At 39.9% G+C, this 27,036-nt stretch overlaps 1 protein-coding gene across 3 annotated transcripts in view; it reads left to right on the top strand.

The window, feature by feature from the left end:
• GREB1L (GREB1 like retinoic acid receptor coactivator) overlaps positions 1-27,036 on the top strand; it is a 207,957-nt gene that overhangs the window by 172,560 nt on the left and 8,361 nt on the right. For 2 of the 3 annotated variants that reach the window (XM_063299166.1, XM_063299165.1), the window contains 11 exons: positions 752-1,305; positions 7,867-7,969; positions 8,991-9,146; positions 9,280-9,419; positions 10,893-11,054; positions 12,127-12,331; positions 12,891-13,056; positions 14,938-15,165; positions 16,815-16,956; positions 20,037-20,237; positions 26,558-26,696. In XM_063299166.1, the coding sequence (XP_063155236.1) occupies positions 752-1,305; positions 7,867-7,969; positions 8,991-9,146; positions 9,280-9,419; positions 10,893-11,054; positions 12,127-12,331; positions 12,891-13,056; positions 14,938-15,165; positions 16,815-16,956; positions 20,037-20,237; positions 26,558-26,696 (2,196 nt within the window). Of the gene's footprint in view, positions 1-751; positions 1,306-7,866; positions 7,970-8,990; positions 9,147-9,279; positions 9,420-10,892; positions 11,055-12,126; positions 12,332-12,890; positions 13,057-14,934; positions 15,166-16,814; positions 16,957-20,036; positions 20,238-26,557; positions 26,697-27,036 lie in introns of all 3 variants that reach the window. The other variant, XM_063299164.1, reaches the window with a different exon arrangement.

Genomic DNA, 27,036 nt, shown 5'->3' on the forward strand with positions numbered 1-27,036 from the left:
TTCAAGGACTTATTTACTGTAAACAGTTATTTAATAAAGAGTATTTTTGATATTAATCTGCCTGGTTGCATAGTCTGAACAGGACAATGGCACTACACTAACCCAACATTTCTAGATAATATGGCTGAAATCTTGTGATACTTAAATTTTGCACGATATCTCTGTTTCCATGTGATATCTCACAGAATCTGGCCATTTTTAATGTATCTTTTAGAAACATTTTTCAAAACATTTTTTTCAGACCGGAGGATATTTCATGCAATGATGGCTGCGCATTAAGCATTTGCTGACTCCTGTTATACATAATTGCTGATGGCTGACCTCCTACACCTTTTACAAATTGTAGGAAGGGCAGAAGCATACATTCTTTATGCACAAAAATGTGATGATATGGACTGTTTTGTTACAATTCTGCATTTCCTTAAATGTGTACTATAGAAATCTGACCCATTCTCTGTTCACCTCTGTTTACTTATCTTTTCCTGATATTTTGTGGGGTTCCAAAGCTCCAAGTGTAAGCTGGACATTTTTGGTATAGAACAGAGTTTCTCAACCTTGGCAACTTTAAGATGCGTGGACTTTAAGACCAGCATAGCTGGCTAGGGAATTCTGGGAGTTGAAGTCCACATGTTCTAAAGTTGCTAAGGTTGAGAGACACTGGTGTAGAAGTTGTAGGACAATGCACTATGTACTGTATGCTACTGAATATCCTTCAGCCCTTCCTTTTCCTTCCTTTCAATCTACCTTCCAGGTTCTATAGCAGAAAATGGAGTGAGCTCCTCTAGTGCCACAGACAAGTCTCAAAAGCCATCACTGTCTATGAACTTCCAGAATGTTGCTAGTAGCTCTGTTGATGAAGGCTTTGCTCCTGGGGAGTCTTTGAAACAAGAATGTGACTCTCTAGCCAACCAGATAGCAAGCAGCACCACTTCTAAATTATCAGCAGCTTCCCCTTCGGTCAGCCAGACCTTCCAATGGCCTAACCATTCAGCAAAAGATTGCAAGGCGTTGCACATATCTTTACCCCGAATTGTGGTCTTGTCAAAAGCTGCCTACTGCCTTCTTGGCTCACAGAAAAGTGGGCAGCCATCTTTTTCTTCTGCTCTGTTACCTCATGCCGACGTGTCTTGGGTGAGCTCGCTAAGGCCTTTGCTTCACAAGGATATGACCAGTGAAGAGCAGTCTCTTTACTACCGGCAGTGGACTGCTGCACGGCAACACCATGCAGACTACGGCAACCATGGCGAAATCACTAGCAGCAGGAGTTTTCATCCACGACGGCTACTTCTTACAGGGCCGCCTCAGGTAAATAAACAGACATCAAGGGGCAGACCAGCCTTCTCCAGCCTGGCTCTTTCCAGATGAGTTGGGAGAATAACTGAGGTTTCCCAGCCCTTGAGCATGCTGGCTAGGAATTCTGGGAATAGAAATTCCTGAACATCTAAGCAGGTTAAGGAAGGCTCCTTTAGAAAATAAAGATCAAAATGTTTAGTAATTCACATACTGTATATTAATGAAAAAAATGCATGTTAGGAAATACAGTTTATAAGCAACTATGGCTATTCAGAGCATGTAAACTCCTTGGAATCTTATATTCCAGGCTGTAATAGTTAAATGCTTTCATAAGAGTGTGAATCACTGTGTGGAATCCGTGGAAAGTGAAATCTGATCTATGATTGTTTTGACGTCAGTTATGCCCAAACCAATGACCTTCCAGTGACATTTGCACACTATTCTGGATCTCTTTTTCCCTATGAACCTGTGTATAATCAAGCCATTAAATCTGCTTCAGAGCAGGTGTGGTTGCATCTTCACTGGACTTAGAGCAGGGCTGGTACCAGGTTACTTTACTCTTTGTGTTTCTTAATTGAATTTTGCATGCTTCTGCATAATTGTAAGAATGAGCAACAAGCTAGCGCATGCTGCCTGTTTGCTGTGACTTTGTCCTTCCTTCACGGACATTAATAAAAATAACCAGGAAGGGCTAAAGTTTAATGCTATCTAAACCAGAGTTCTAGTTCATTGTTCCTGAAAAAGCTAGAATTACAAATTAGGAGAATTCCAATTTATTTTGGGGTAATAAACAGTAAACAAGGATTCTGGATCCTGGGTTTAGATGTTATGATAAGATATCCTTACCTGGTTAGTTTGAGTAACTTGTGGAAAGAGGCACTAATAGACTAAATCACAAATCTCAATTTATCAATTTGTGCAAATGTGGCCAAATCATTTCACAGTATTTCTTCCTATTGAGTATGAGTCACTGCAGAAGCACAGCCTCAGATAGATTTCTAATAAGTTTTTGTTAATAAAATTAACTACTATTGGGATTTTGGCTATCGTTTGTAAATCATGTGTAGGTGGAAATGTTCCTGGTAATAATTATTACTTATATGAGAAAAGAAAGCTCAAACATGTATGGTTAGTTAAGTGCCATTGAGTTGGACTGGACTCATGTTCACTGCAAGGACAAATGTTCACCATCTGATCAGTCTCCGGTAATATCTTGCAGCTTTTCCAAGGAATTCCAGGGATCCTTTTGACCCTATCCTTCCACCTTAGCTATTGCTTTCCCCTTCTTCTACTGCCTCAGCCTTGCCCTCATAATTGCTGGATTTTTTCCTGATTCATCATCTCCTCATATCATATGCCTAAACTACCACAAAGTCTGTGGTGTCAGTGAAATGCTATGGGACATCTTTTTAGCCTTTGCAGCTGAGTAATAATATTTAAAAGGGCCTTTTGGCACTTGCATGTTCATGCTTGTTAATAACATACATCTACTTCCTGCAGCCAAGGGGAAATCCACAGTCAGGGGTACAAAATATTATTTGCTTTGAATTATAACATGCTAGAGATTAGGGTCTTTTATTCAAAAAAATATAAATGGAGCTTATTGAAAGCAAGTGTAAAGCAGGGAACAACTGATCCTGTAAACATTATCCACTGAAACCATTTCAGCCCTCACCCAGGACTTCATTTTAGTTTTACGGTAACATTTTTTGAGGAAGCAACTCTCCTTTCATAATATTAGATAATATTAACTTCCAAGGTTGAGAAGAGATCTCTCTTTTTTTTTAGAAAGCTTTATTAATTTTTTCAACATATACATAAAATATATAAAAACTAAAAAGAATGAAACAAAGAATATTACAAGAAAAAAGAAAATGAAAAAAGTGCAAAAATACAGAAAAGGCTATTACTTGGTAGCTTCCGACTTTCTACAACAGATATATATAACTCATTATCAATCTCTTACTCTAATTTAACTAAGATAAACATTATTTCTATAAAGCATTTCCATCTCTATATGACGTTCTCTAAAACAAACTCTCCCTGTTAAAAAAATAAAAAACCTTTTCTAACATAATTATTTGCCTAATAAGCAAATAGTCAAATATCATCCTAATTCACTAAAATTTTACTCCTCTCTGCCTACTAAAATAAGAAAAAATGAATTATCTACATTTGGTTAATGTCCTTTTATCCAAGGTAAAATCATTATCACCAAAACAAAAAAAACATCAGTCTAAACCTTTAAGAGACCATCCTGATAAACATATAAACAATTATCCGACTTCAAAATAGACTAAGGCATTTACATATCTCATTATTACACAAGAGCTTTCCCCTTACAAGTCTCAAATTCAGCAGCCAGCCTTGATTCTTAGTCTCGGTTTTCTAGGATCTCAGCCAATCGTATCTCTCCCTTTGTGCCCAAAACTCTTCTTTCTTCAGAATCAAAGTTAACTCTCCACAGTCCAATTTTTCTCCCTTCACTTTTTGACTTAGAAATGTTAATCCTCATTTTCTTCTTCAAAGAAGCAGCACTGTGCTCAAAGTAGTTTTCACTCGTCGTCTTTTTCAAGTTGTTGGTAGGCTTTAGACTTCACAAGTTCTAGGAGATGATCCAGGGCTTGGGTAACATCAGGATGGAGTTCTTTAAAGATCGCTTTCATTTCCTTCAGTGTGTTATCAGGAGACAAAAGATGTGAACAAGAGCCGTTCCCACAGGAAAGCAGAGACAGATAGCTCAGAATTCAACTCCGCAGATTCAGCGAAGTAGATAAATCTTTTATAATCCTCAAAACATTAAGAAAATGGCAACGAAACAGCAAAACATTTTAAATCCCAATATTAGAATTTAAATATTAAAAAAGCCAACTTTCCAAATTAATAAATTCCAAAAATAATGAAAATCACCAAGAGCTTTGCATTTCTTTGTTGCAAAAGGCCTCTCTTTGGTAACAAATACACAAAAAAACCCTTTGGTGTTTTAGAAATGGGATGGCAAGGTTTAGTGTCTGTTTTACAGCTTTGGTGCAGCCCCGAACTTGATGACATCTGCACCTCCCAGCATTCTGAATCATGGATTGATCACAGGGACTCCATTCCGTGATCCCCCCACCACTACCACCCCACAAGAAAATGCTGTCCAGAGAACAAAAGGGATGATTTCCTGGATTCTCCTTACCCAGAGAATTCTTCAGGCTGCAGGGACCCAGGCTGTGCCCAGAAATGCTGCGCTGTTGGCTCTGCTTAAAAAAGCAGTACCATTCAGTTTGCCATTCCCCACAGGAAGCCCAAGGTTGAGGAGAGCTCTGAGGTGATCAACAATACCTTTCCAGCAATTAAAAACCATGAATTATTCATTAAGGTCCCTGATCATTCAGTGGTTTTCCTTTCAGAGTGATCAAGTCTATTAAACAACTGATAATAAATTCTACATGCAGGAAAGCATAAATTATGTAACAGTGCACATACAGCATTTGCAAGTTCTAACATTTTGGGTGTCGTCTGAAAGCTTGGAGTTCACAGATGTGTAGGAAAAATTATGTAACAGCTTGGGTAATGTTAGTCTTGAGCAGTTGTCATGTTCCTCTCCCAGGTTTTAGTGCGAGGAAGGGATAATAATTGCTATTTTAAAATAAGTGATGAATTGTTACATGAACTATATGACTTGGCAAGCTCCCTATTCCTTTAAAACTGAATAAAACTTCTGATTTAAGTAAAAATAATTTGCAAAAATTGGTAATATGTTTGCATGAATGAGTCAATCCTGTGCTGATTAAAATGTTGGCTGTTGGATAGTGAGAGGAAAAAGAATGGATGAATGAATTAATGTTATTGAGTATTTTATTTCTACTAAGAGAAGAAGAGCTGATTGATTATGCCTGACATTGATTTAAATAGTATTAGTACTAGCTAATAACATTTGAATCAAATAATTGGAAGTCATGTGAAGGTTTCGTAATCCAAATCCTTGTTTTGTTAAATAACTCCAAATATAAGCACATAATTTTCTGTTTAGATGCTTTATTTGCAAGGGATGACTGAACATTCAGTAAATTACAGTAATGATTAAAGTTTGGGCAAGCAAGCATATTTAACTAAAGAAATCTATGAAGAATGACTTGATTTTTTAAGCTTCTCATGAATCACTAGCTTCTGACATCTCAGAGCTACATCGGAAAGAGCTTTAAAGCATAACTATTCCTTTTTTTAATAAGGATTTTATTAAGTTTCAAGCAAAGTTAAAAGCTACAGAAAAACATAAAACTACAAAAACAAAGAGAAAAAACTAAAAAAGTATGGAAACACAAGAGAAAATTTTTTCAAAGTTACAAAACGTGGTGTCTTCCAACTTTTAACAGCAAGGATATACAAAAATTTCCATAATCCCTTACTCTATATTAAACCAAAATCACATTATTTCTATAAATCATTCCGTTAGCACATTGTAAAAATCACTAAATACAGTTACTCCCTCCCCTTATATTAAAAGAAAAAGAAAAAATTATATAAACCTCCTAATCAATTCCCCTCCAAAAGATAATATTTATTTATTTCCTTCCTACTACTATTCTATACATTGCTGTCTACTATAATAAAGAGCAAACTAAAAAACATATAAATTGTCCGCCATTGTACTTGATAATACAACAATTTTAATATTCTTAATCATATTAAACCCAAAACCATCCAAATAGAACTTAGTAAAGGTAAAGGTTTCCCTTGACATTATTATACCTAAATAATCTTAATCTAAATTGTTAAAGACAAATGAAATCAGCCAAACCCTAAAAGCAATCCAGATAAATATTTTTAAACCCTTATCCCACTTCAAAATAAACCAGAGCATTTACATATCCCCACAATGCGCATAGAGCTTTTTTCTTTAAAAAATCAAACAGTGCAACTGCCCCCCTCAAAAACTCCCACTTCTCTTCAGGAGACCTCCCATACATAATAGCCCCTTCCTTTCCATGGTGTTCTACCAGAAGATCAATTTCACTTGCGGCTTGCAACCCACTCTCTCCCTTAAATTTCTCCAACTCGACTATCCGATCTTCATCCAGCATTTCAACAGAAATCTCGATCTCACTCTTCAAAAAGACAGTTCTGTCACTGTTAGATTCCTCAGTTTCATCCATGACATCCCCAACCAGATGACACATTTTAAACCCCATATTTTCCACAATGTCCTGAATGCCTTGCATAAAAATTTGGTAGGAATCAGAAAGAATCTGTTTAAAATCTTGTTGGAAGTCTGAGAAAGTCTGTTTAAAATCCTCCATGTCTCACACAGTAGATTATGGTGCCCCCTAGGAGCTTAACCAGCAAAAGTCGAAGATATGAAAGAATTCCGGAATTTGTTTACATAAGCGAAAGTGAGATATGCAGACAGTTCCCCAGGGAAAGTAGATGCAGAAAACTGAAGGCTCAAAACAACCGATTCAATGTGTAGGAAAATGCTAATATCTTCAAATTTAGTACAGAAATAATAACAGGGAGATAACTGTTTACTCTCAATCCTCTTTAATATTTGGAGGGAAAACAAAGTCCAAAACTTAAAAAGAATTTTTAAAAAATTAATCCCAAAAATGATAAGCTTCAAGAAAGCCCGCTTCTCCTTGCTGTAGAAAGCCTCTCTTAGGGTACGCATACTTAAAAGAAATATAAATTGGGTCATTTTGAAATGGGGTGGCCAGTCTTAGTGTCCCTTTAAGGCTACAGCACGGCTTGGGAAATGGTGACGTCCCAGCCTCCCGGCTAGCTCTTACCAGTCAAACATGAACGCTGTTTGCAATCTTCTAGCTGCAAGCAGCTGTCTGGAGGACAGATGGGGTGATTCCAGGTGTTTTCCTTTTTCTGGAAAAACACTCCTGGGCTTCAGGAAAACCTGCCTGAGCCCCAAAAAACTGCCACGTTGTCAGTTCTGCCTGCTGAGCCCATCGACACAGCTGTTCAGTCTGCCATGTCCCCACAAGTCCCAAAGCATAACTATTGCTTTTGAAAAATTCGTAGTGGCAACAGACTAGGTAAATTGTTCTTTAAAAAATTAATATCCTGAAATCCCACTTAACAGAGGCATGGTGCTCCCAACCTTTTTGGCACCAGGGACCGGTTTCGTGGAAGACAATTTTTCCATGGGGGGTGGTGGTTTCGGAATGATTCAAGTGCTTCCTCTTTTTCCCAACTTTTTATTCTTTTTTCTTTGCGCTGTTTGGAGATAGCAGCCAGTGGGCTTGATTTCTCTTAACAGGAGGCGGAGCTCAAGTGTTAATGTGAGTGGTGGGGAGTGGCTGTAAATGCTTAGGCTGTAAATTTGCTCACTCACCCATCGCTCACCTCCTGCTTTGCGTCCCAGTTCCTAACAGGCCACAGACCAGTACTGGTCCGCGGCCTGGGGGTTGGGGACCCCTGCTCTAAAGTGTACCACCAAGCAAACATTCTGTGTGTCACAGCTTGAATGAACATTAGTTCTTTTCTGAAATGATTGAAGCAAGAGATCCCAGAAATAAACAAATACACTTTTCTGATAGTATATTTCCAGAAGCTGTTTTTTTGTTCGTTTTTATTTAGGTTGGGAAAACTGGCTCTTACTTGCAGTTCCTACGAATTCTGTTTCGAATGCTGATCAGATTGCTAGAGGTAGATGTGTATGATGAGGAAGATATTAATATCAGTAAGTATTAATGGCCAATATCCTAATTTCTGAAGACAGTTCTCTCTAATGTGTGTGAAGCTCACAGAGTACTCTGAAAAGAGAAAACCAGCTCTTGTAGTATGAATTTGGGCATTGTGTTAGCACAAAAAATTGGAGAGAGTAATGCCAAATCAGAGCTAGGAATATACTCAGTCTATTATATCAAATTATTTTATTTATTTATTATTCACATTTCTATCACTGCCCATCTCCCCCTAAAAGGGTTATCCTTGACCAACATTCTCCCTAATAATTTCCCTGATGATAAAATACTAGTTTTAGAGACATTTGTCTAATTTCGCTTGATGCTTTGGGGCTTTTGAACTTATTCTAATTTGCCTTGGTAAGTATGAAATCTACATCCCTGTTTGAAAATTTCAGCTGAAAGCTATCTGCGTTAGGTATTACATTACATATTTAACCCATTTTGTGGATAAAGCATTGTATGCTATGCCATTTATAGAATAGCAGCATCATTTAGGAGCCTAAAAGGGCACATGACTGTTATTATTTGTGAGTAGTATCTAGCTTTTATAAGAAGAACATTGGTATTATAAGAAAAGACTTGATGATTCAGAATAAAAGCCATTATTCTCCAGCAATAAATGATTACATGCCTTTGGTCTATCCCTGCATATGAAGTACTGTTTTTGACTGATATGGTTAGTATGGACTCATAAATAGTCCATATACATATTCTAGGAATGTATTATGCTATAAAAGTATCACTCTAGCATATATCATCAAGTTTTATTACACTGAATTATATTAAATAATTATGATCTAAAGATTCTTTATTTTTCATAGTCCTGACCTTATACATAGTTAAGCCATACTGTCTCTCAGAATAAGAACTCTACCTGAAAAAGACTTTATAGTTTTTATATACTTAAAATTGTAATTTTAAGAATTACTGAAATATCATTATAAACTGCATGAAGAATTTAGGTAACATGAAACTATGATTTAGATATTAACTAGTTACTCACACTTTTTTTAGATCATACGGAAGACAGTGAAATTGCCCAGTCTAGCAGTGACCAGTGGCCCGACATTGAAATTGTCAGGAAAATGAATTTTGACCTCAGTGTGCATGATCCCAAATATGTTCTTATGAGCCCAGTCTATACAGAACAACTGCAAAAAATAAAGCAGGGTAAGGGAAAGCTCAATAATGGTTTCTTCTTCTTACCTAGTCTTTCAGAAATCTTATCAGTTTGTTTCGACAATTAAATAATATTTAGGATTTCTTAAGTTGAACATTTTCCTTTTATTGCCTTTGTCCACAGAACCAAGCAAAGAAACCAGACTTGAAGAACCCAGAAAGCGAAATACTGTTTCTATGATGCTGACTAAGTACGCAGCTTACAATACTTTCCACCACTGTGAACAGTGCCATCAGTATATGGACATAAATCCTTCAGCTCCGGTATGCAATGCTGCCATCTAGGCAAGGGTCAGGCAACATTTTTTCCACTGGGGGCCACATTGGGGAAAAAAGGATTGGTTTCTAAGGGTCATGGAACGTGATGTTCTTATGAGAGCAGAGTGGAGTAGTGGTTAAGGTATTGAATAGGACTGTGGAGCCCCAGTTTCAAGTTCATCTTCAGCCATGGAAGCTCAGAGGGTGCCTTTGGGCTTTACAAGATTGTGGTTGAGGAGAAAAATTGGAAAAGGGAATGCTGTGTTTGCTACCTTGAGCAATTGGAAGGATATAAATCTAAAAAAAAAATTTAAAATGTGGGTCAGAATCGAAATATTTGGCCTGTTTTTGCATTGGAAGGTTTAGAGGCAAAAGAGTGTGTTAGACATACAGGGGACTTTACACACCTATTTGTAGTTTAAAAATGGGAAGGGTCACAATATCTGAAATTGACAATTGCCACTCTATTTCAGCAGTGCAATCTTGGGGTTCTCCAAAGGACACAAGATGCGAATATATGCTGCCAGCAGGCCATGGGTGGCCCACTTCATAGTTTTTCTTATCAGGTTTAATCACCATCATTTTTTTAGTTGAGTATTCTAGGCTCTACTATTCGTTACGGGAACACCAGATTGCTCCTAACAGAAATACCAATTCTTCAGTGAAAATGTAAGAGTCTTAAAAACCTATATAGCTTCAGGGTGTAGCTTTTAAGATATAGGGATTTAATGATCTGGAATACTATAAATGACTTGGCCTTGTAACCACATTTCTCTGCTGTCACTGCATGTAATCAGCATCACATTTCAAGGCTTTTCGAGATGTATAAGGAATTTCTCTTTTTTTGCTTTGACCATATCTCCACATTAACTTTCATTTTAAGCTTAGTGGTGCTTCTCTTTTGGAACAAGCTACTGTATGCCAAATACATGCCAGCCGATGCGTTGCATTTCAGTGGAAGAGGTGCTTCAAAAACACAGGAATATGAACCCAACACCTGTTGGTGATTCATTAAAGCAGCTGTGTCATTTTCCAGGATTGTACAGGTGTCTGCTGTATCCATGTGATCCTGGAAACAGACATGGCTACCCCAGTAAGTTGCAGATAAGTGCTATACTGTATTCATATTCCTATGTGTTCTGGAACATCTCTTCTGAATCAAATGTAAGTCACATAGACTTAGCCTGTATTCATTAGAATGTGACTATGGTCAAGGTTTTCCTAGGAATATGAAAAAACCTTTGTCTTCTAAATTGTGATGCCAAAAGAAGAGTCAAACAGTATGTACCGTATCCTTCCAAAAAATTAATCTATTGAAAATGGATCTTATTTTGCTGATAGTATTTTAATAAAAATAATCCAAATATGCTGCCTACATATATAAAATTTTGGTACTATATCCTCACAAACTAAAGTTGGTTGATATTGGCAGTTGGTCTTCTTAGTGGGTTACAGTATCTTTTTCTCCCTTGTATGCAGATGTCTGATTCCACCCTACATGCATTTATGTTCTCATCCCCAATGTTAGGGGAAGATATTCAGCTACATTTTATCATTCCTAAATCCAAAGAGAACTATTTTGTCTTCAGCAAACAGGGCAGACATTTGGAAAGCATGCGTCTTCCTCTTGTGTCTGATAAGGTTGGTGAAATGTGTTTTGGCTGAGGTGGTGAACTACGTAGATATATGCAAGTATGAAAGAGTATATCTAAGAGGCTGGTATTCAGTTTCAGAGTCTGAACTAGGCCCCTTTTTCATTACCTTCAATTAACCCATGGGTGGATAGTTTTCAGCCACATGAGCAGCATCTGGTTGCTTAGGGTTGAGGTCCGTGTGCATGTGCATGTCCATGTATATATAGATACAAAGATGCACAGGGGCTAAAAACTGTGCAAGATTGTGGATTTCTTTCACTACTTTCAATGGGAAACCAGCAAACATTGAGAAGGGTTGCTGGGCCACAAGCTGGAACTATAAAGCTCCCTTCCCCAGCTAGTAGAGAAGTACAGAGATGGCCTTGAAGAAGACATGCAGCAGCCATTAGGAAAACATGAACTTAGCCCTGAAAAACAGGAACGGGTGAGAAAGAAACTCAAGAGAGTTCTTCCTTGTGTCTAGTATAAGAGGGAGGAAAAGAGAAAGGCTGTCAAACTTTCAAGTTTCTGTTGTTCTAACCTATATCAAGACAGTAGAGTTTTGGTATTTATTGTAGTGTCTGTTTCCTGACCTAACTTGAAGGGCTATTAGAGATCATTGTTAAAAATGCTGATTTCTGAAAATTCTGTCCACCCACCTTTAATCTAGATAAAGGAGCACAACCAGTGCCACTTGATGAAAGTGCACTGTGAGGGTTTTCTGGACTCAGGAAACTGATAAATTGGTAGATACTTTGCTAGTATCACTGCCAGCTCCCCCTTTCCATCTCTGTTTTATAAACTGACCTCAACCTATGAAGGTTTTCTTTCAGAAATAAAGCCCACATACATAAATTCTATGTTACAACTACATAGCTATTTAAAATTATTCTTCACAACATTTATGGGAAAAAATAGAACACAGTAAAAATTGAAGAATACTCTAATCGGCAGAATTCTCCCAGTCTGATTTTTTTCTATGTGTCCCATAGTCCAGAAAGTGAATAACATCAAAATCATAGACAATTGAGTACATAAATGAGAGACACAATATCTGCCTTTGGCTTATCATCCTGCAGAATTTGAATACAGTGAAGAGTCCTATTTTTACACCTTCAAGTGGGCGTCATGAACATGGTCTCCTGAATCTTTACCATGCTATGGAAGGCATCAGCCACCTCCATCTTCTTGTGGTCAAGGAATATGAAATGCCACTTTATCGCAAATATTGGCCCAACCATATCATGCTGGTTCTGCCGGGCATGTTCAACAATGCAGGAGTTGGTGAGTAAGATAAGATAAGAGTCCAGAATACAGATATTTTCTTTTTGTTTGCAAGATGGAGAGAAGAGAAAAAAATCCTTGGATAAAGACAGATGAGTGTTTATGTAGCTGTATAAAAATATTTCAGCCTAGTTAGTATTAAACATTTAAATAGTAAGTTCCACTCTTCATAGCATTTTTAAAGATATGCTTGCCTATGTCCTCTGTTAAATTCATATACATTTTGATTTTTTTTAAAGAATTTATTTTTCTAAAAAAATTAACAAAAGATCTTCAAACTTACAAATCTTTAAAAAATAGAGAAACAAACTAAAAATACAAACTAAGAAAGAAAAGAAAAAACCCTACTTTATATCTTAAAGTTGCTGAGGTTGAGAAACACTCAACTAGTGTCAGAATCTGCTTCTCTTTGGACTCTTTCATGCAAGCTCAACAATTCTTGCCCCTCAGAAATCAGAAAAACCAATATCCCTGTTAACTATTTTAATAAATTCACAATTTTTCTTCAGGATTTAGAAGTCGTCTTTTTTTTTTTTAAAAAAAAGGTCTGTGTTTTCAGGTGCTGCCAGATTCCTGATTAAAGAGCTTTCTTACCATAACTTGGAACTGGAAAGAAACCGTTTGGAGGAGCTGGGAGTTAAGCGTCAGTGTGTTTGGCCATTTATTGTTGTCATGGATGATTCTTGTGTCTTATGGAACAGTCATGTTGTCCAAGAACAGTCTAGGTAAGTTTCTCAACGCGAATATGGCTCTCATAGCTGACAGGAGAATTTTGGATCAGTACAGCATTAGTCCTAATGGCGTATGCACCAGTTTCCTGCAAGAAAGGGCAGGGTTGTTGTGATGATGATCTTCAATAACATGAAATACATACTCCTTTAGGCATCTAAAAATGGATATTCTGTGATATAGAATAGGACCAGTAGCCTGACACCTTTGCTTTATTAGGGAACCCCCATCATATGAATATTGCACCAAAGTGACTAAAGTGCTTGAGACCCTCTTCTGTACCTTAGTTGTAGCCACTGTTTGAAGTTAAGAGCTTTTTGAAAAATGAAAGGGAAATCGCACTAAGGATAATCCCAAATATATTCAGTGGTTTCTCTTTCTCATTTTAAAGCCATTATTCAACATTATAATGCAGTTGTATGTGTCCATTAATGAATCTGATTTGATAGAGACTTAGTAGTATATTTTATGTTTGCATGACTACCATATGTTTAACTTGGAACTCTATTGGTTTAAGATACACAGTGTTTTCTAAGAGAATTGGGCCCTATAGAGTAATGAGTTTTTAGCTCAGTGTCAACATACAATGTTCTCTTCTCTATATATTTTATACACACAATGTAAAATTATAACCAGTATTCCTATGGCAGACTAGCCCAAGTGTAATTATATAGAAAACATGGACAAAAATAAGTATAGGTCCAGTCTGATTTCTCTGACCTGATTGTTCATCTTTCCTTTGCTATTTAATCATTCTAGCTATTGGGTACATCATTTTTTAAAATTGTCATTGTGCTGGGATGTGTTTTGTGGCATTTGTGGTTGGGTTCACTCTATGGAATCTGTATCCTCTGAAAGTTGATGGTGTTAAATTAGCATTGTTGCATACTCCACTTACAGCAACCTTTACATTTCCTCGATTATACTACCTTCTAGATGGGAGTGCATGTAATTTCCTTTCCTTTTGTATGGAGTTGGTGTGTGAGAGAGAGCAGGTTTTGGGTGCTCCAAGACTGCCTCCCCTCACAGAACCCTGTTACTAATGTCTGTCTATAAGGGTTGTTTAGAACTTCCCTACATCAGCTGCTGCAGTAGCTTACAACCATGGCTAGAAGGTTTGGGGAAAGTGCTTAGTTGAAAAATTAATGTCACAATATCATGCCACTTTCACTGTTCCCACTGGTATATTTAATTCAGGTGGAATGATGGCTTGGTGTCATGTAGCTTCATTCTACACTAAGATGTTTTGCAGGTGACTGAATACTCACACAGTTAACTGAAAATATGGATTGAAGAGCAATTTATTTTTTTACCTTTTGCATAAAGTAGGGGGTGTAAGAGAATTTTGTTTTTCTAAGATGGAGTAGCTTGGGATGATGCATTGAGGAAATGATATTTTTTGCACTCTTCTGCTGATCAGCTGGAGAGAAAACATTGATTAGCTCATTGTGTCCTTGTCTGTTCTCTGCACACTGAAATCTGCAGGAGTCAAGACAATCACACAATCTGCTTGAAAACAATTGAAAGATATTGGGGAGTGAAAAAGGTGCCATGTGGAAGTCCCGTAAGGCATCCAGTAGTAGAATCTTTATAAAAAATAATCAGTTCTTGGTTACTTTAAGCTGAAATACTGTAGAATGGCAGCTTAAATTGGTTCTCAGTGATCCAAGAAGAATACTGCATTTGCTGTACCATTTTCCATGTTTATTTCCTAAGTATTAGGAAATAAACTATTAGAAGCTAGATTACCTAAAATTGGCACTAATTACCTAAAATTGTTTGTTTTCTAGCAGACTTCTTGTACACTCATTATCTTTATGTATGTGTTATAGTTATCATTGTGATGTAATATAATCAATCTTTTTGCCTTTCAGTAGTCAGTGTATGGATCAAGAATCAACCAGTAGAAATGTGTCTCTAAAGAGTGTTCTGCAGCATATTGAAGCCACACCAAAAATTGTCCATTATGCAATACTGGGCATCCAGAAATGGAATAGCAAATTGAATTCCAGAGCACCCAAAGCCCCCTTTTCCAGATGCCACATACATGATTTTATACTGCTCAACATAGACCTGACCCAAAATGTGCAATATGATCTAAACAGGTGGGTAAATATACGTAAGTCAGGTATGCTACTAGCTTGGCTGTCTTCACATGTTTGTGCAGGTACAGCCATTTCACTTCATTTTTCCTTCCTTGTCTTGCCTGCCTACGTTTTCTTCTCTGAAAAAGGTCAGTGAGAGGAGTTTCTACATAATGTTTTTCTTTAATAGTTATTAGGGACATGGGTAGGCTGACCATATGCCCCGTTTTGAATGGGACAGTCCCGTTTTTTTAATATTTCTTGATTGTCCTGTCGTTTTAATAGAAATGTCAATTTTGTCCTTTTTTTAAAAAATGGAGCTGTTATTGGGAAAAGCAGGAAAAAATTGAAATTGAAAAGGAGGTTGACTTGGCAGTAGTTCTCAATGGGAACTGCAGGAACAGCTGATTGGCGGTGAGCAAGAGGAAGAGTCGCTGCTGCCAATCAGTGCAGTGGAAGATGAGCACGCCCAGCAGAAAAGAAGCCAATTGGCTCTCAGGCCAAAACGGCAGGAAGAAAATAAAAGGGAGCACCAGAGAGGAACAGGTAGTCGGGGACAACCATTCACTAGACTCCTCTGTTCCTGTCCTCCCATCCCAGCTCGCCACCGCCCTCAGCCCTCCGCTTCTCCAGCCTCCTGCTTCCTCGTTCCTGTCCTCCTGTCCCAGCTCGCCGCCACCCTCAGCCCTCCTGCAACCTCTCCGCCCAATGCCACCCCTGCACCAGCCTCTCCAGACCCAACCATTGCCACACCTCCCGCTCCTGCACCTTCCCAGTTTACTGTCAACTTTTTTTATTGTCTTTTTCATGAATACGGAATATTACATAAGTTTAACCCCATCCTGTTTTGCCATCCCAATGTCCCGTTTTTGTCTCAAGGAAATATGGTCAGCCTAAACATGGGAAATTAGGGAGGTTGATGTCTGCTGGAAAAAGGATTGCACAGTGAAGGGCAGAACATTCACCCCCATTCCTCTTGAGCACCTTGTGGAGGAATAGTGCAAGAACACTGTATTTCATGCATTTTGTCAACATTTTATTTCATCAAATTGAATGAGAACTAGTAAGGGGGAAAAAAGCAAAAGAATATATCTGCCTGGTGCTATTTGTCACCTTCCCCTTTGGCAGCTTGCTATTGGGATCATTGTGTGGGGCAGAACTGAAACATGGGAGAAATTTGTTTTGTAACCAAGCACTTTCTCCATAAATACTTGCATTGATCTTCTAATTTGGAACTCAGTTACTACCCAAGGTTCAGAATCTGGACAAAAGAAATTCACGTCTCTTCCCAGGGGCTATTATCTGGTAGGAAGAAGCAACTTTCTGTTAGCATTGTTTTTAAGTGTTGTGTTTTGTTGTGTTGTGTTTTGTTTTGTTTTGTTTGGGAGGGTCAAGCCTCTAATCAAGTGACGGTATCTTAATGTGGAACATTAACAGAAAAACAGTAGTACATATATAACCTTTTGTTGTTTTGTATTGTAAAAGTCTAAGCTAGAAATCCTAGCCTTAAATTAGCTTCCTGCTGAGATTTCAGGGAGCTGAAGTCTCAATGAGCATTGCTAATATCAGAGAGAAATTCAGGGAATTGTATTATCAACATATTTGGAGAGCACCAGGTTTGGGAAGCCTACCGTGAATAAACACATGTAAATCTATGTTCCATTGCTTAGGTATTTCTGTGAAGATGTAGATTTTAATCTGAGAACAAACAGCAGTGGCTTGCTTATCTGTTGCTTTAACAACTTCAGTCTTATGAAGAAACACATCCAGGTTGGCGGTCAAAAAGACTTCGATATTAAACCTAAAATCATGGTGAGTGGAAAAGGAAAGTGCTTGTTTGTACCTGAAGTTTGTGTCTCCCTCTCTTCCCCTCTCTTCCATTCCCCTTATGAAGTCATAGATAAGGGGAAAGGTTTCTGAGTGCCAAGTCATTAATCTCTCTAGCCCAGGGGTAGTGGTAAAAGGGCTATATTCCGTGCTTGGCAGTCAGTCATGGGGAGAAGGAAAGATCTGGTGGATACCTGATTTTCAATTGATTGGCAAGTCACTGGGAGTCAGGGGGCATATAAATTTAATTTATTGTTTTTGTTGCTGTTATTATTATTTATGACACCCAGCTGTTTAACAAAAGGAGCAGCCTCCCTTCCTCACCCAGTCATTATGATACATTACTAAAATAAGGAACCATGAAAAATCATGCAACTTCTTTTATAAACTGTTCTAGTCCTGTGGAGTCCTTGGTGCTCTCTGAGCCTTGTTGTTTTCTTGCAGATGTTTCATTGCCAGACTAGGCAACGTCTTCAGTGAGAAAAGGGAGTGGGCCTTGCTCTCTGTTTATATATATAAAGTTTATCTGTGTGTGTGTGTGTGTGTGTGTGTGTGTGTGTGAGCACCAAGGACTCCACAGGACTAGAACAGTTTATAAAAAGTTGCAAGATTTTTCATGGTTATTATATTATATAAACTGAGAGCAAGGCCCTCTCCCTCTTTGCACTGACGATGTTGCCTAGTCTGGCAATGAAACGTCTGCAGGAAAATAAGGCTCAGAGTGCACCATGGGCTCCACAGTTCAACCCTGAGCTACAAATATTTGGTTTGATTGTTCTAGTCCTTTTAGACCTTGAGCATCTGTCTGTAGATATTCTTAATGGGCTTGGTTCAACTCACAAACATATGCTGTGGTAAAAATCCCCAATGAATAAACTGGGTTCCCTCAACCCTTTCCTTACATTTTGTACCTGGCCCCTTGATAGAGTTCTAGAAAAACAAAAGAAAAGGAGTCCAGCAACCTAGAGTCTGCACACTTCCATATTAGAGGAATTATTATAGAATACAAATGACCTTCGTAACCATTAAGGCAGTGGTAAGGCTTTGAACATGCAACATGCAGGAGCAAAGCAAAAGGGCTATGGATGCACACTCCTGTGGAGACAGCCAGGAGCAGCTACTGGAGCACTTGCCGTGGTTTATTTGCTTGAATTTTTTTTTTACCAGATCTAATGACCGTATTAATCTCATTATTCATGTGAGCCCTTGGATATAGCTCAACAGTGAGATGCTCCAAGTCAGGTTTTTTGTTTTGTATGTTATATTTTGCTTCTCTTCTAAAACATTTTGGAGAGCTTTAGATAGAATTTAAGAAGAGAGCCTCCATTTTCTTATCTGCTCAGCTGGATTCTTCCCTCAGATCCCACATCAGGGCCATTTCCACCAACTGTCTTGTGGAAGGATCTCTGGAGAGAGGAAGGAAATCAGGCAGGTGAGAGCAAGCTTTTCCCTCCTCATCCCTACAGAGCCATTGCCACCACCTCTCTGGTGGGAAAGTCTTGGAAATGTATTAATTTGTGTGGCTACCTTGAGTTGACATATTTATTTATTCATTTCCAATTCCAAGCTATTTGGGAAGGATTTTTATCTTGAAATGTGGGATATAAATAAGCTTCAATAAAGGGAGAAAGGGAGGATGGGTTGGACTATTCTGGGTCATTAACACAGATATGCCTTAAGCATCCCCTTTGATGTCCAAATGGTACCAGTCCCACCTGACTTTTTATAGGAGTCCAAATGACAAGGCAGCTGGTTCATGCCCTGACCCTCTCACTATTGGAGCAACTTGTTGGCTGGATTACTGCCTCACATCCATGTCCAAAACATGCACTATATTCCACCCCCAACATCCCCAGGGGGCTCTTTGCAGGTTTATAATCTCTCAGGTGATAGGACCAGTTCCTATCAGATGACAAGGAGGGAGAGAATACTTTATTCTGTTTGAGACTCAGTGAGTTTTATGGCTTGTAAAGCCCCTGCTCTCCTTTCATTTCAAGCCATTGGTTTATCTATTCATTGATTATATTGCTGTACTTGCTGACTTCTCCATGAGATACAACCTTATCGGTCTCTTCCCATCTGTATGCTTTACGTATCATGAAATATTTTAGCCTTTGTACAGGAACCCTGCTTGGCAACTGTGGCTCTGTGCTCTGCCTTTTTCTACTCGCATGGCCTTCAGCTTCTTTCTTGATAAACATTCTGCTATTAGAATGATTATCAAATTGAATAATCACTGGATCCGTAATCAGAAACCAAATACAACCACATTTGCTATATTTTCTGCTGCCCTTAGTTCTGCAGCTGCCAAATGTGCTGCTTGCTACCTGGCTGTTCTCATCAGTCAGTGAATGCTAAGAAGCTGTAGTACAATGGGGGGAGTCAAAAGCTGCTTTAAAAAAAAAATGGAAAACTCACAAAAACCTTTGTGAGGAATTCTTGAATTTGAAATAGTCTGAGTTCAAAAGAGGTTGCTGCAACCTGCTGCTCTATTTCAGAAGTGTTTCTTGCTTAACAAGGCCTGTCTTGATTATGACACAAGTGTTTTGAGTTCATAGCTCAGAACAATACCAGTACGATAGGAACAACGTACTTTGAACTTGAAATGTTTCAGATGTAAAATGTTTTGTGCACTCATGCTAGAACTCTTTCTCTGGGGGTTTGTTTGTTTAGGCTTGCCATCATTTATACAGTACCTGTATAAATGTGAGTGTCTATTATAGGATTGTAATATCCTATAGAATTATAATATCCTATAGGATTATAATATCTTTCTTACTGGTTCCCCTGCTGCCCCCACAGCCTTGGTTCAAAGCGGCCTTATGTCAGGACTGCGTAGGAAATGCTAGCTTCCCAACATTGCCTTGCTGTCACTGTTGCTGGGTACCACTGCCATGAGAGAAGAGGGATCCTGCACCAAGAACCATTCAAGCCTGGCTACGGTTTTTTTCACTCTTTCCATTCTGCCCAACATTTTAAATGATAATTGAATGCTAGTTGCACCCTAAGCTATATCAATACGCTGCTCAGTACATTTTATATGGACATGTTGTTTTCCTGTCTAGGTCTCAGAAAGTTTGATGCCAATAATACCTCTTCAGTATGTTTGTGCTCCAGACAGCGAGCACACCCTCTTGGCAGCTCCAGCACAGTTCCTTTTAGAGAAATTCCTTCAATATGCCACATACAAGCTTTTCCCAAAGGCCATCTATAACTTTAAAAACCCTGTCTTGGCTGTTGATTGCTGTTTGAATATTGGGCCTCAGGTACGTATCTAGAAATCTCGTATTTTACAACTCAGTAGAAAACTACGGGCTCCTCTTCTAAAGAAATGAATATGGCAAAGCAACTCCATTCTTGGGACTTTTAGCTTATATTTGTTAAGCTGAAGTGTTGATATTACACTTTTTAATAGCTTTATAAATCTTTTGAATGTTGAGATCCATTTGCCAGAATACCCTCTCCTTTTTTAAATGTTTGATTAGACAGTGTAATGCTCCTGGGCATATTGTAGATTCTTCCCATCTCTTTTTACTGTTTAAACAATTTTTACTCGTTTTCCCAAGCTGACTTTAAGAACTGATACCATCATCCCAGTATTGACCCAACTTATGCACAATTGGAATATGCAGAAATTAGGTTTCTTGAAACTAGCATACAGATCAGAAGAAAAGCTGTGATTAAGGATTCTCGCCTAAACTTACAAAAACTTCCCAGCAGCCCCCTCCCTCCTCCTGCTCCTTTCTCTCCAACCTCTAACACTCAGCCATACCAGCCCCAGATGTCTCTGGCAGTATGACCTTGACTCCCCCTTTTCCAGCCCAAACAACAGTGATTCATACTCCTTGCAATTCCCCCCTCCCATCTTCTTTCTTGACATGCGTTGATCCATCATTACAGACAAACACAATCAAAAGATTCAATAATCCTTTGTGGAGTCTGACAAACTGCCCCTCCTGGAAAAAAAATCTTAATACAGAAATTAGCAACTTAAGCATGGCAATGATTAACAATTAGTGTAAAAAAAAAATTGAAGTTATTAGGGAAAGAGCAAAATCAGTCCTTGGGCTTGTCAGGATACCTGGTATGGAATTTCTTTAACAGTTCTGGGGCATGAACATGCTTGCTGACCACCCATTCATGATCCGGGAAGTGCTTCCAGCATATTAAGTATTGAAGCTCCCCTCTGTGTCTGCGAGTATCCAAAATTTCTTTAACTTCAAAATGTTGCTCTCCTTCAATCATTGTGGGTGCAGGAGGAGGCTGCTCTGGATGCCAGCAAGATGATTCTCGCATCGTTTTTAACGCTGCAGTGGAACGCAGGGTGGATTCGTCTCTGTTCTTTGGAAGTTTTAATTGCACTGTAACAGGGTTTATTATTTTTTCAATGACAGAAGGTCCCACAAACTTCGGCCCTAATTTCTTCGATGGCTGAAATGACTTAAGAAACTTTTTGGACAAGTATTCTCTCTCCCCCACTTTAAACTGCCATTCAGGAGCTCTTTTATGATCGGTGTACTTTCCCTGGCTTCAGTTAAGGTTTTTCAAATTACAGGCCAATTAGAACTGATCTGATTAACCCATGCACTCAAGGAATAGGATTCCAAAACCTCCTGGGGCAGCTCCGGGGTTGGTGCAAACTCCTGTCCATTCACTATTTGAAAGGGGAGAATCCCATGCTCTGATGAACAGAATTATTGTACGCTACAGGCAAGAGGTCCACCCAGTCGTCTTGTTGGTAATTAATGTAACATCTTAAAAACTGTTCTAGGGTATCATTCAGTTGTTCCATTGCCCCGTCTGTTTGGGGGTGGCTACTTGAACTCAGAACCTGAGAGGCACCAATTGACTTTAAAAATGACCTCCAGAACTTGGAAGTGAACTGGACACTGCGATCACTGATCACCCTATCAGGGACCCCATGTAATGAATAAACAGCTTGGCTAGCTGGCTGGCTCTGTGAATTGTGGCAGATGGGATAAAATGAGCTTGTTTAGAGAACAAATCTGTAACAACCCAAATCACAGTCTTCTTTTTACTTCCAGGCAATCCTACTATAAAGTCCATAGCAATTTGCTTCCATGGTTGAGTGGGATTAGCTACTGGTTGAAGTAGCCCTTGGGGTTTCCCCTCATATTTCTTTGCTGTGGCACAAACGGGGCAACTAGCCACATAGTCCTTCACACCTTGCCTAAGGCTCAGCCACCAAAATTGTCTGCGCAGTAAGTGCAAAGTCTTTACAAATCCAAAGTGGCTGGCTGATTTAGCATCATGGGTCCGTTCTAAAATTTCCCTGTGTAAAGTCTATGAAACATAAAGCTTCTCTTCCACCCACCAAAATCCATCACTCTCATTCAATGAGTTTTTATTGCTTGGCAACCAACCGTCAGTTTGTAACTCCTGCCTCAAGCACTTGCTTCAAGTCGTCTGGGGCTTCAGCTTCTCCCAATTTTTTCTCACTGCATGTCACCACTGCCAACCCTAATTGTTGCTTTGGAATTACAGTATCTACCACCTCTTCTTGCTGGCTATTGTGGTAAACGAGACAATGCATCGGCTAGAAAATTTTTTCCCCCAGGCAGATACTTTAGAGTAAAATTGAAATGGCTAAAGAATTGAGCCAGTGAACCTGCTTTGCGTTCAATTTCCTCAGGGTTTTTAGAGCCTCCAAGTTTTTGTGATGAGTCCAAACCTTGAAAGGTTTTTGGCCCACTTCCAGCAAATATCTCCACATCAGCTAAGCACACCTCACTGTAAATGCCTCCTTCTCCCATACATGCCATCTGTGCTTGGTCTCAGTAAACTTGCACGATAGATAGGCACACAGATGCAATTTGCCATTTTAACTTTTCTGCAACAGTACAGCCCCAATCACCACATCCAAAGCATCTGCTTGGATGATGAGGGGCTCCGTGAGGTCAGGATGCTTTAAAATGGGCTCTGCCGTGACAAGCTGCTTTAAATTATCAGAAGCCATCTGGCAATCAGAAGTCCAATTTAACACTACCCTGGGGCTCTTGGCTTTCTTCAGTTCCCCCTTCCCGTTTGTTTTTAGCAAGTCTGTTAGAGGGAGGGCTATTTGGGCAAAAATTGGGATGAACTGCCTATAGAAATTTGCAAACCCCAGGAAACTCTGTAACTGCTTCCTGGTCCTAGGAGGCTCCCATGCCACAACATCTTGCACCTTCCTTGGGTCCATCTCAGTGCCACAGCTCAACACCCTGTAACCTAAGTAATCTAACTTTTCCTTGTGAAAATTGCACTTAGGCAATTTGGCATACAATTTGGCAGCTCTGGGTTTGGTTAACACCTTGCAAACCAGCCGTACATGCTCTTTTTCATTTTTGGAGTAAATTAAGATATCATCAAGATAGACTAACACTTCTCGGTACAGATGTTCATGTAAAACTTCATTAATTAATTGCATAAACACTCCAGGGTCACCCTTCAATCCAAAAGGTAAAACAAGGTATTCATAACATCCAAGAAGACAGTTAAAAGCAGTTTTCCATTCATCCCCCTTGCGGATGTGTACTCTGAAGTAAGCTTCACTCAAGTCCAACTTTGTGAAATTTTTCCCTTTTGAAAGGTGGGCTAACATGCCCTTCATCAATGGCAAGGGGTACTGATTGGTAGTACAAATTGCATTCAAACCCCTATAGTCCATGCACAGCCGCAACGAACCTCCTTTTTGGTTCTAAACAGCACCAGGGCAGCCACTGGAGAATTGGCAGGTCGAATGAAACCTCGTGCCAAATTTTTGTCTATGAACTCTCTCAGCAGTTCCTGCTCCTTCAGTGACATGGAATACAATTTACGCTTAGGAAGTTTTGTCCCCGGTTCAATTTCAATAGCACAGTCTGTTTTATGGGGGGCATTAATTGGTCACATTCAGCTTCCCCAAACACCTCCCTCAAGTCATGGTATGGTTCCGGGATTAATTCCTCCTTGGGGGCCTCAACCGGCCCGTGTTCTGCAGACACAGCAGCTAAAAGTCCCACTTCTGAGGTTCCTCCTTTCCCCTCAGACCCCAAGTATAGTCCATCCTTAAACTGTATGCGCCCCGTCAACCAATCAATCTGAGGATTGTTAGCTCGGAGCCAGGGCAATCCCAAAATCAAAGAATGATTAGCTATTGGGGCCACTATAAATCTCAAAGTCTCTTGATAGGTGCCCACTTGCATTTTTACTGTCTCTGTGTAAAACACTGCAGGGCCCCCAGTTGTTTCCAACACATCTGGCTGGGTGAAGACAATTGGCTCCTTTAGGCTTTTTACCCTCAAACCCAGTCCATTTGCTATAGCTGGGTGAATCAAGTAGTTGGCATACCCAGAGTCCAGCAAAGCAGCTAAATCTGCCCTCTTTCCTTGACCCAAGTCTGTAACTGCACCCCCACCATCATCATGGGGCCATCTCCACTCACCATTGCCCTTCCAGTTCAGCCTGCCTTTCAGCACCATTCAAGGCAGGCTTGGCTCATTTCCCGCCAGTGGTTGGGGTTCATCAGAGGAGTCCCCTTCTGAGGTGGGTGGCTCCTCTTCCAGCTCTACTTTCTTGCTGGCCACAGCTGCTTTGCGCTTCGTGGATGATGTCTTGCCAATTTTGGGTTTTGACTTGGGAAACAGAGCAGCTGTGCTGCGCGGGCAATTGGTTGCCTGATGGCCTTCTTTGCCGCATTTAAAGCATAATCCCTCTCTCATGCAACGATCCTTCTCTGCTTCCAAATGCTTCTGCAACATGGGTTTCGCCCCAGTGTTCCAGGCTGGGCAGGTCTCTTTATAATCAGCTGCAATTGATGCTGTTTTTCCAGGTGAATTTTTACATTCTCCACCATGCCCGCTAAGCAGATCCACTCCTTCAATGTTTCTGGGTCACCTCTTGCCAGGCACCTGTCTTATATATCGGGGTGCAATCCCATCTGGAAGAATTCCACTTTGAGTGACTCCGGCCAATCAATTAAATTTCCAGCGAGACTCTTAAATTCCATAGCATACTCTTGACACCAACCATGTCCCTTGCTGGAGGTATTGGAGACTGGTATTGGCTTTCATCCTGGCCAATGGATCTTTGAACTCTCCCGTAGCACTGTCATGAACTCATCAATATCTCTGAGTTCCAGAGCTCTGGCTTCACGCATTCCCACCATCCATTTTGATGCCTTCCCTTCCAGGTGAGTTGACACGTACCTCACCCTGGCTTCATCGTTGAGGAAGGACTCACCAAACTCTTCCATGAACCTGCACACATGAGTTAGGAAGCACACCAATTGGTTCGGATCCCCCCTCCCCCTGAACTTCACTTTCAGGTCACAGAACCCCGCCAGACTTCCGCTGACTCTAGCTCTCTGTGGGGAAGGCTGGATGCGCACCCGTCTCTCGCCCGCTTTGGCTCTGCCTGGTGCGACATCTTCGTCCTCACTGGTTCTGGCCTGATCCGAAGCTCCCACTTCTGACACTGATTGAGCGCTCTCAGGTGTGGTTACCTGCTCTTTTCGGACCAGGTGGCTGATCAGCCCATCCATCGCCTCCTTGAGACTGGACACCATCTCTGTCACGATCTGCATCTCCTGTTCTACTCTAGCGAGGTGTCTGTCGTTCATCGGTTCCCGGCTTCCTGGTGCCAGGTGCGCCACTTCGCTGGTGTTCTCTCTGTTCCATCTCCAACACCCAAAGTCCAGCCAGGCTTAGGTTGCCATATCAATTCTCTCTCTAGGACTTCATCAGGCTCTGGGGAAGGTGGCCAACTTACTTGCTGCTTTTTGGCTTCCACCTTTCCTCCTTTTTTCTTTGCCTTTCCCCCTTGGACCTTCACCCCTTTACCTTTCATAGTCCCTGCCGGTTCTGTGGAGGGACCAGGAACCTCTCCATCATCTGCCACCACCTCTGGCTGGGGGTGACCTGTTTCCTCCATTCCATCAGCGAACAACTTTGGACAGCTTAGGAATAAACTTTCCTCAGAGAATGCAACTTCTCTTGGTAAAGTTAAAAGGTTCTATTAATTGCAGCTTTATGTAAGAACTGATACCATCAGTCCCAATATTGACCCAACGCATGCACAATTGGAATATGCAGAAATTAGGTTTATTGAAACTAGCGTACAGATCAGAAGAAAAGTTGCGATTAAGAGATTCCTGCCTAAACTCACTCACAAAAACTTTCCAGCACCCCCCTCCCCCCTCCTGCTCCTTTCTCATCCAACCTCTAACGGTCAGCCATACCAGCTGCAGATGTCTTGGGCAATATGACCTTGACTCCCCCCACCCGGCAGCCCAAACATCAGTGATTCACACTCCTTGCAATTCCCCCCTCCCATCTTCCTCATTGACATGCGTTGGCTCATCTGCAGATGAACACGATCAGACAATTCAGAACTCATTTGATTGTGGAGTCTGACACTGACTTTTTACATTTTGAAAACAGTTATTGTGATTTATTAAGAGGATAATCTACATTCCAAACATGAACTTGTTTGGAATTTACCATTGATGTGCTAGCCAATTTGATGAGACAGGAACATAAATGTTGAGATATAAGTATTTTAAGAAAGAGGACTTAAATGTATGTATCTGTTCCCATTTCTGGTATAGGTAGCTCTCTGCTATGTCAGTTCACGGCCGCACTCAGTTAATGTGAACTGTGAAGGGGTGTTTTTCAGTGGTCTTCTTCTCTACCTTTGTGACTCCTTCGTTGGAGCAGACTTTCTTAAAAAGTTCAAATTCCTGAAAGGTAATGTGATTTCTGTATAGAACTTGCTAACTGGTCCCTAACAAGGATAGACTGTGAACAGACATTGCCATTTTATGCAGTGTAGTGTAACAACCCTTACCCAGCAAAGGGACAGTTGTAGAAGTGTAATGGAAACCAATGTTGTCTTCCAGTTCCAGTTCCACTTTCTTTTTCTCCAGCACCTTTACACCTAAAATGTGAAAAAGCCAGAGGCAAAATAGTCTCATCCTTGGTTCTAACTTATGTGTCCCCATATGTTAATACAGGATTATATTAAAATAATGTTGAATTAGCTGCTCCTTAATAACCCAGAAGGTGTCTATTTTTTAATTTATTTTTC

The sequence above is a fragment of the Candoia aspera genome, chromosome 3 (assembly GCF_035149785.1).
Source record: "Candoia aspera isolate rCanAsp1 chromosome 3, rCanAsp1.hap2, whole genome shotgun sequence".
Lineage (NCBI taxonomy): Eukaryota > Metazoa > Chordata > Lepidosauria > Squamata > Boidae > Candoia > Candoia aspera.